The 10,378-nt window shown below is 40.7% G+C and overlaps 1 protein-coding gene across 1 annotated transcript; it reads left to right on the forward strand.

Annotated features, from left to right (window-relative positions):
* The first annotated feature begins 2,979 nt into the window (after positions 1-2,979).
* On the forward strand, positions 2,980-7,623 carry LOC122046843 (triacylglycerol lipase SDP1-like). Its single transcript, XM_042607746.1, has 4 exons — positions 2,980-3,696; positions 4,666-5,532; positions 5,762-5,905; positions 5,993-7,623. The coding sequence occupies exons 1-4, from the start codon at positions 3,139-3,141 to the stop codon at positions 6,908-6,910; spliced, it is 2,487 nt and encodes an 828-aa protein (XP_042463680.1). The 5' UTR covers positions 2,980-3,138; the 3' UTR covers positions 6,911-7,623.
* Positions 7,624-10,378: the final 2,755 nt, after the last annotated feature.

Raw genomic sequence — 10,378 nt, forward strand, 5'->3', positions numbered from 1 at the left:
AAGTCTTAAGTGATCTTAGACATAGGAAAGTCCTAGCTATGGTTAGACAAATGGAAAGCCCTAGCTATGGTTAGGCAACGAAGTCCTAGTCCGAGGAACTGTGCGAAGTCTTGGCGGGTCAAGGACTTTGGGTGAAATCCTAGAGTCAAGGACTCTAGGTGAAAATTGGGCGCGTCATGGATCGGGCTTTCAGCATGAAGTCCTGAAGTCTCCAACGCTGAGTAAAAGTCCAGATGATCTAGAGACTGGAGGACTGTTCTGGCAAAAGGTAATTTATGCCGAGAGGAGTAGGTGAGGATGCGTTCCCTGAAGAGGGAATAGTAGGTGTCGGTCTGACCTATAGTTTCAATGAAACTCAAAATCAGGACCGGGCAGTCCGAATGTTGTCAAATCTTGTCGTTCTTTATATATTATTTGCTTGGACTAACTCTTTTTTGCAGGAAAGAGAAGTGTGAAAAAGGGGAGTCCACGCCCGAAAGGGATTCGAGAGCCCGGAGCTAGTTTGGGCGCCTGGACCAGTGTCGCTCGGTGGGTGTCGTTGGCACCCGAATTGTCCACGTGCTTGGAGCTGGTCCAGGTGCCCGAACTAGAAAATTTATCCCGAAGCTGAGTTGGAACGCGACGAGTGTTCGAACCCACGTCAACGGTCCAGGCGCCCGGAGGGGTTCCAGGTGCCTGGAATGGGCTATAAAAAGAGACTTCGACTAGTGGCTCAAGAACATCATTCCAAAGAAGTTCATCTCTTGTGCGCTGCTTAAAAAAAGCTTCCACGACGTCCAAAAGCTACTCTGACGACGACTACACTGAAGATTTTATTCTCCAAAGTTGTCGGTATTTTTTTTGTTCAAATTACTTGTAATCATTCGGAATTATATTTGTATTCTTTGATTGATTTAGTGATTGCCCAATGAAAGCACTCTCACGTGTGGACCTTGGAGTAGGAGTCGTCACAGGCTCTAAACCAAGTAAATATTGGATTTGTTAGCATTGACTTTTCGTCTCTTTATTTATTCCACTGTGTTCTCTCCGAAGTTTTAAATAAACGTGAAAGCCACGAGTGTTATTCACCCTCCCCTTTAGCGTATTTCGATCCCATAGAACTCTCTCCTCGCTCGAACGGTGGATGTTGAGCCGAGGCTTTGGTGGAAGTTTACTGTGTGGGTGTGGCCAATCAGCGCCTCTTTCTTCGTTAACGCTGGATCAGGGGTTCTCCGGAGGTGGTGGCTTAAAGGAACCGCCACAGGCAGCAAAGAAGGTTGGGGAGGCAACATTTCCTCAGTATTTGCGGTCGCATCACTCCCCACAACTCGATTGGCACCCTCTTCGCCGGTTGGCTCCTCGATTGAGCCGATTGCCATAAGCCCATGACTTTCCAGCTCGACTGCACCACGTGTGTCCATTTCCTCGTCATCTAGTTTGGTGGGATCCCCAAGGCAAGCTTTCCACATAGTTTTAATTGTAGAACATTAAAAGAAATCAGTTAAATACAACAGTAAATGAAGGTTGAATGTCTCACCAAAGTTGTCGGGTAGTCGAGCTCGGACGGGCCTAAGCCCAAAAATATACAAGACACCCTCCATAAGCAGCTTGTAAATATTGAACTTCAGATCGGACAGTTGACTATAAGTAGTAAGGTAGACCGGCTCCCATCGAAATACACCTAGCTCGGGAGCAGGGGCGATTCCATTTGCTAGCCGATCGGGAAGGCTATTGGAGGGATCAGTCAAATGTACACTTCCAACCTTTATCTAAGAAAACAGTGCCCACTCGGGCTTGGAAGATGAAGACACCCGACTCGAATTTCTTAGGATAATAGAAATAATGGAAGACTCAGGGGTGTAAGGGACTTGGTACAAACGGAACATGATGATGACTCTACATGGTAATCTAATGGAATTAGGAGCTAACTATTGGAGCGGAATATGAAAGTAGTTACAAACTTTGGTGAAAAAGGGATGTAGGGGAAAACGAAGATCGGCCAAAAAATTAGTCTTTAAAGAAAGTTAGGTAGTCGGCCAGGGGAAGGTTGGGATGAGCGTAGCTAGAGGGGATGATGATGTGGTGGTCATGGGGGAGATGGCAAGTGAGGCGCATCTAGTCCACTTCCCTGTCGTTGAAGTCAGAAGCAATGGAAGTGTACTAGATACCGTAGATGGCAGTGGGAGGAGTGGAAGCCATGAGGAAGAAGAAAAGCGAATGAAGGAAAGGAGGAAAATGAACTTATGTTGGCAACAAGGAACTCGAACAATCGTCGGCGATAGCGAAAGAATATGAGGAAGATGGAGAGGAAAAAGATGAAGATGAGAATGTGAAAATGATAAAGTTGCGTTAAAGGCTGTAAACCTTAAAAATCATAGTGGTGGTCCTTAATAGTCGTCCGATCATGTAAGTGAAGGAGAGAGGATTAATCAGGATCATTGAATTTGAACTCTAACAGTCACATCAAATCTCAATAGTAATCCTTCATTTCAATTTTTTTTTTACAAATGTATCATACATGGTAGAATGATACTAGCCATGATTATTAGGGATATATATTTTTTACTATAACAATTACAAAATAATTATTATAATATATTAAAATAAATTATATTTATTTTTAGTTTAATAATTTTTTATTAACTTAATTAAAATTATTTTAAAATTATTATAGTTGTTATAATAATTTTAAAATGATATGGTTAATTTACTTTTTATATATATAAAAGTATTTTATAAATAACTGTTATAATAATACCGAAATAAAAAAAATTGATACGAATAGATTTTTTGAAAACAATATCTTTCTTAATAATTATAGGTGACGTTTTAGATTTTTATCCAAATAAATAACAATTAACATGTTTATCCCTCCTCCATCTGATGTGGATCCACGTGTTGTTCTCGGTCTATTTTGAACAGCGCGCCGCGGTGGCCTGGCCCCTTTTACTTATTTTATTTTATTTTTGTGTGTGTTTATTTGGCGATCCGCGATCGCGATTCCCAGAAAGACTTTCAATTCAATTCAATATCCGCACGCCACCGTCTCCTCCCCCTCAAGCTGAGAGAGAAATTTTGCAAAAAGGGGCAGAAGAAGAGGGATCGGGATCGGGATCGGGATCGGGATCGAGATCGAGATCTGATATCTGATTCTGATCCATGGACATCACCAACGAGGCGGCGGTGGACGCCTTCTCGATCGGGCCCTCCACCGTCCTCGGCCGCGCCATCGCCCTCCGCGTCCTCCTTTGCGGCTCCTTCCGCCTCCTTCGCATGCGCCTCTTCCTCCTCCTACGCGCCGCCCTCCGCCGTCTCCGTGACGGCGCGCTGCTCCCCCTCGCCGCATCGCTCCATCCCCGCAACGCCCAGGGCATCCTCGTCCTCGTCACGCTTGTCGCCTTCGCCCTCCGCCGCTTCACCAACGTCCGGTCCCGCGCCGAGTCAGCCTACCGACGCAAGTTCTGGCGCAACATGATGCGCAGCGCGCTCACGTACGAGGAGTGGTCCCACGCCGCCAAGATGCTCGACAAGGAGTTGACGCCCAAGATGAGCGAAGGCGACCTCTACGACGAGGAACTTGTCCGGAATAAGCTGCAGGAGCTGCGCCAGCGCCGCCAGGATGGATCCCTGCGGGACATCGTTTTTTGCATGCGCACGGACCTGCTCAGGAATCTCGGCAACATGTGCAATCCCGAGCTGCACAAGGGTAGGCTTCAGGTATCGTATTTGTTTCTTAGCGTTGCTGAGTTTGGCCCCTATTTTTTCAGTCCTATATGCTTCAAGCTTGATAACGATGATTCGATTATTTTTTCACGGAGAGAGGTTAATCTGAGTCTACCTTCATTTTAGTAACTTTGTCATTGTTAACCTTGATACTCATGCAGGTGCTTTTTCTGGTTTTAATTTTCATAACATATCACTCCAACTACCTTCTAACCATCCAACATTTAAAAAAGGTTGCCAGGTTTTCTTGAGAAGTTAGTTTTGCATGTCTTTAGCATTAATAACTGATACACCAAACTTGTAATATTTAAATCTTGAATTCCGTAGTAATGATTCTTAGTTGGTAATAAAGTGGAATCGATAAAAACATTGATGCTCATCTGAAGTTCCAACCTGGTTATATTTTTATCACTGTTTCAAATCATATCTACTAGGTTAAGCATCAAGCATCCACAGCTGGAGTTGTGGTGACTGGATTATTTTCTAACTGAAAGAAATAAGACTATGGGATCAATAATAGATCTTGGTCTTGTACCAACATCCTTATTTCTTTCTTGCTAAGAGAATTCATATGCATAGGGGAAAATCCTGAAGGTCTGGTATCAATAATGTGGTGGCAATTGAGGGGAGTTGAACAGGACATTGGGATATATGGTTGTCTTCTGTGTGGAACATTTTTTCTTGTCCTTGATATTGAATAATCATTTGGAAGTGTTCTTATGCATTATATGTTGTATATTGATATCTCATGTAAAAGGTGTGGGAAAGATATTCCAAAGGGGCAGGGATGAGGGTGTTTTTTTTGCTTCCCTTATGAAATTATGATCTTAACTTGCTAGACTTACATGTGTACGGATGCTAGATATTCCACACTGGACAAAGTGATGGTTCCGATGTTACCTTATTTCTTATCCTTTACTATCTAGCTCAAGTAAATTGACCACCAAATTGATTGCAATGCAGGTACCAAAACTCATCAAGGAGTACATTGATGAAGTTTCAATTCAATTGAAAATGGTTTGCGATTCAGACTCAGATGAGTTGCTTTTGGAAGAGAAACTTGCATTTCTACATGAAACAAGGCATGCTTTTGGTAGGTCAGCCTTGCTCCTAAGTGGTGGTGCTTCACTGGGTTCTTTCCATGTTGGCGTAGTAAAAACATTAGTGGAGCATAAACTGCTGCCTAGAATCATAGCAGGATCCAGTGTAGGTTCCATAATGTGTGCTATTGTAGCAACAAGGTCTTGGCCTGAGCTTGAGAGCTTCTTTGAAGATTCATGGCACTCATTGCAGTTTTTTGACCAGTTAGGTGGGGTTTTCGCAGTGGTTAAGAGGATCATGACACGTGGTGCAGTCCATGAGATTAGGCAATTACAAAGGCTTTTGAGGCATCTCACGAGTAATTTAACATTTCAAGAGGCTTATGATATGACTGGCCGTATACTTGGTATAACTGTTTGTTCTCCCAGAAAACATGAACCACCTCGATGCCTTAATTACTTGACCTCTCCTCATGTTGTTATTTGGAGTGCTGTAACTGCCTCTTGTGCATTTCCTGGATTGTTTGAGGCTCAGGAGTTGATGGCAAAAGATAGATTTGGTGAAATTGTTCCTTATCATGCACCATTTTCATTAGGCCCCGAGGATAATCCTGGAGCTTCAGCACGTCGGTGGAGAGATGGAAGCTTAGAGAGTGATTTGCCTATGATTCAGTTGAAGGAATTATTTAATGTCAACCACTTTATTGTTAGCCAAGCCAATCCTCATATAGCCCCATTGCTGAGAGTAAAGGAAATTATCAGAGCTTATGGTGGAAACTTTGCTGCAAAGGTATTTGGGATTATTGTCTTCATGATGATGCCTTTGTTTTTGTTGTTAACCTTAAAATTTGATTATAATAATCAAACTTGTATAAGAAAATCTTTTACTAAGTACTATTGCACCAGATACATGATATATTGTATTAATTACTGTAAGGATTGTAACAAGTTGTCTAGCAAGCAATTGTATGCCAACAACTATTTAAATTTGTCAATCTCATTAGTTGATCTATATGCAGCTTGCTCACCTTGTCGAAATGGAAGTTAAACATCGATGCAATCAAGTTCTTGAACTTGGTTTTCGATTGGGTGGCATTGCTAAGTTGTTTGCTCAAGATTGGGAGGGTGACGTTACAGTGGTTATGCCTGCCACTCTTGCTCAGGTACTGTTTTCTATTTCTTATATTTTGTTGAAACTCATTTTTGAAGATTTCATAGGTTGACAGATTTTGGTTCGCTTCTGGTTTCAGTATTCAAAGCTTATTCAAAACCCATCACATGTGGAGCTTCAAAAGGCTGCTAACCAAGGAAGAAGATGCACATGGGAGAAGCTCTCTGCAATTAAGACCAACTGTGCGATTGAACTTGCACTAGATGAATGTGTTGCTCTCCTTAACCATATGCGCAGGCTCAAGAGAAGTGCTGAGAGGGCAGCTGCATCCCAAGGCCACACAAACTTCATGCGCTTCAGTGCTTCTCGGAGAATTCCCTCATGGAATTGCATTGCTAGGGAGAACTCATCAGGCTCACTTGAAGAAGATTTAATTGTGGATTCTGCTGCTTCAATCCAACAGGGAAATCCTTCTGCTGGGCAACTGAACAGAAATAACCAGTCTCAACGAAGCATGCACGACGGAAGTGATAGTGAATCAGAGACTATAGACCTAAATTCTTGGACAAGAAATGGTGGCCCTTTGATGAGAACAGCTTCTGCTGCTAAATTTATCAGCTTCGTACAGAGTCTTGAGGTAGAATCAGAATTCAATAGATCATGGGAAGAAGAAGATGATGTTTCAACGGCACATCCCACTCTATTGGGGGCGCATGTAGTTGGTAGGGATCCTCACTATAACAACTCGAGGATAGCTACTGATAGAAGTTCAGAAAATATAGATTCAGTTCCCGGTGCTGCTCCTACAAGCATTACAGTTTCCACTGGAGACCTTTTGCAACCTGAAAGGATACAAAATGGGATTGTGTTTAATATCGTAAAGGTGGGGGCCTTGCTAAATAGGAGCAGTGAATCTGAACCACAGCAAGATCACCCTAGAGTAGCCGACGAAGAGAATGTATGCATGGAAATTTGTGATATCAGTACAGCATCTGACTCTGGTGAGGATGAGAAGTCAGATTACCAGTCACCTTCTCAAGGTGATGCTCACAGTTAAGGTCAGCGGTAAACTGATGATAGCAATGACCATGCCTAACCAGAGGACTCTGAGATCCATCTTATTTTCTCATGGTATTTCCAGTTCCTTATTTCTGAAACCTCTCAAACTATTTTTCTGCTCAGATATTCCCTTGGCGTTTAAGGGAACAAACATTAGTCGATGTGCTACACAAGGTCCAAGAGTGGAGCACCAGGATTCAACTTTGTTCTTTGATAGTATAAAGATGGAGAATACAAATGTTCTACCACAGAGAGATATAATTAGTTGAAATCTAAGACAATTGGACAAAATGGACGATACAAATGTTCTTTCATGCAACGATAGTATTATTTCCGTTGCATAAAATTTCATCATCCTCGTATGTTTATTCTTACTGATTAGGAAGCTTTACGAAAGATAATATGAAAGTTAATACAATTTCATCAGAACCTTTCCCGTTTTATTCCAGAAAAAGCAGAGCATCAACTGCAAGCATAACTAGAGTCCGAGTATTCAGCATGATTATCCTGATTATTACCTCTGTGATTCGATAGCTTAAGGTAATCTGCTCAGCTTCTCATCATGGTTCCTTGATTTGAGTGCATCCAAATGTGCATAAAAATGCAAATGTAACTGTAAAAGTGAAAGTGAAATAAATGGTGGCATTAAGGTGCGGGTAACATTTAACTTTGTATGAAACATTTTAAAAGTTGAAGCATTTGGCTTTATTATTCTATTTCTCAAACACAAAATCATTGCATTATAGTTTCTTTTCATAATCGTATGAGGCAATGCTTCTAAAGTCAGGATTTGGTTTTTTTGAAGAACTTGAAGCCATCTAACACTGCAAAATTTAGATATATTATTAAACATTCATAATATGTACGACACAAACTAGGATGAATATTCAATTAAAATTAAATTGATTGAATTAAATTAATCAATGTTTTTTTACCAATTGAATCAATCAATTTTTATTATTAAAATTGAACTAATAAAAAATTGATCTTTCAAAAATATTAAGGCTTTTAGTAAAAACTTAATTCATAATAATAAATTAATTTAATAGGTTAATTAAATTTTAAAATTTAAAATTGAAACACAATGGATTTAATTGAAATAATTGATATTTTAAAAAAATAAATTTGTAAATACATCGAATTAAAATTTTGAATTAATTTAATTCAGTTGATTATTTTGGTTGAACTGAAATTCTGCTCAGCCCTTGAATAACAACAAAAAGGTTATTTATTTGAAACTTAAATAGCTCATGATCAATTTTAGTAAACCTAAAAGGGGTCAAATTATAGACAAGTATTTTTTTTTTTTTTTTTGATAAAACATGTCATCCTTAGTGATCCCTTGCACCCTTATTTGGTTCCTTCTTTTTCTAATTTTGAATATTTTAGTAATTTTGAGCAAAATTAAATTAACCTAAATTAATCTAATTTCATAAATAAAACTCCTCTATGTTTCTTCAACCACACTCTTCAATTCCTTTATATTCCAATTTAAATTATCCTTCGTTAATAGTTTTGATTATTATATAAATTTACAACAGTTTAATTTCATAAGCAAAGTTCATATAGCAATTTTGAAATATTTCTTGCATCATCTATTGACTAGCGGGGTTATGATTTATTTATATTCAGATTTTCATAAGATTTCAAAGGATAGAAATATTCTTTTTGCATGAATGGTCAGGTAAGGTGGGACATCTGAAGTTAGGTTTAACGTCAAGAAAGTCAGTTGATATGACAATTAAAGTTAAGAAGAGGTTAACTCTTGGATCATATCGATATCATGTTGAAATAAGTCCAGTATCATCACTAAGTGCTCTAGTTAATCAGACCACAGGGTTGATCGGACCAAAGGACTGATCGGACCAAAGGGTCGATCGGACACGTTAGACACATCGCTCGGTTGAACCAAACTCTATATTCAAGTATAGCGGTCGAGTGTAATGTGAACCCCTGACATAAAGTCCGACCGGACATATTGTCTGAGCGGATGCCGAATCCCTAGTCTATAGTTGATTGGCCCTAGAACTGGTCAGACCCGCAGAGCTTAGCTCCCCACTACGCAAAGGCAGTGCCCCAAGTCTATAGTCGATTAGTCCAAGAGCCAATCGGACTTACGGGGCTCAATTCCCACTTCTCCAAAGGCAAGACTCTCAACTTACATCCGTCCAAGCCCAGAGCCGGTCGGACCTCCAGGGCTCTACTTCCCACTCATGGGCATGCCCCTCAGCTTACATCAATCCGGCCCCAACACCGATCGGACATCCAGGGCCCAGTTCCCATATGAGCATGGTTCCTAATCTACAGTCAGTCGAGTCATAGCCAGTTGGACTCTCTTTAGGAGACAACATTGTTAGAAAATCGTAACAACCTGTCAGGGAATATGTCATTACTTTGACATATACATGCAATGGAGCCTTCCTCTGCCTATAGGAAGGTTGTCGTACATACTCCACCACTCGACATACTCTAACACTAGATCTTCTCTACCGCCTCATTAAGGTGGAGGTTATGAGAGGCGGTATAAAAAAAGGGGTCCTCTCCGTTGTCCAGGTACTCGCATGAATGCATATGCATCCGTACACTCGCGCATTTACACTGTTATTCTACTATTCATCGTCTTCTCCATTTTGCTCGGCTACCGTACTGATTTGAGCGTTGGAGTGTCTACACTAGGGACCCCCTCCCTGATTCTTACTCTAACATTTCCCTTTGCTCTCTTTGCGGCGTGCACAGGAAGGGGTGCCTTGGAGGAGTGCTAGGTATCGTTTCTTCTCCATCCCAGAATCTTCTCCCAATCAACAACAAAGTCATCTGCCTGGCGCACCCTCTCCACTTCTTTCAGATATGATCAAATTTGAAATAGTAGTAGTTGAAAGTATTTTATTAGTGTTCCTCTCAATGCAGAGACTTGTTTGAAGACGAGCTTGGCGCAGAGAATGAGTACGATGTAGAGTAGTCATTCCTTTAGCAAAACTGATAATGTACTCTGCCCTCGAGGCCTCTTTTTATATTCGAGCTACCAGCCGATCAGATCCCACTAATCCAGCTGAACTTTTGAATTCAAACTTGATCCCTTAACTAATTCTAATGATCCAACAATGGAACCCAATGAACCTCCCCGGGTTTGCGTCCAACTTCTCGATCTGATTCACCACGAAATCAATTTGATTCGTCGACTAAACACAAACTTTCCTTTCTGCTAGATCTGGTTGATCGATCTAATCTTTGTGATATCTTGTGATCCGTCGACAGAACAAGCCTATCTATTGACGGAACCAATATTTCCTTTTCGTTGTATTTGGCTGATCAAATCTAATCTCCGTAAATCTTTGATCCGTTGATTGATAAACTTGATTAGTCAACGGAATACCATTTTTCATTTTGTGTTTTGATTAGGATCTCGATCGTTCTAAGTTTCCATGGATCTATCGACAGAACCTTCTTATCCGTCGATAGAACCATT

This window comes from Zingiber officinale, chromosome 2B, assembly GCF_018446385.1.
Source record: "Zingiber officinale cultivar Zhangliang chromosome 2B, Zo_v1.1, whole genome shotgun sequence".
Lineage (NCBI taxonomy): Eukaryota > Viridiplantae > Streptophyta > Magnoliopsida > Zingiberales > Zingiberaceae > Zingiber > Zingiber officinale.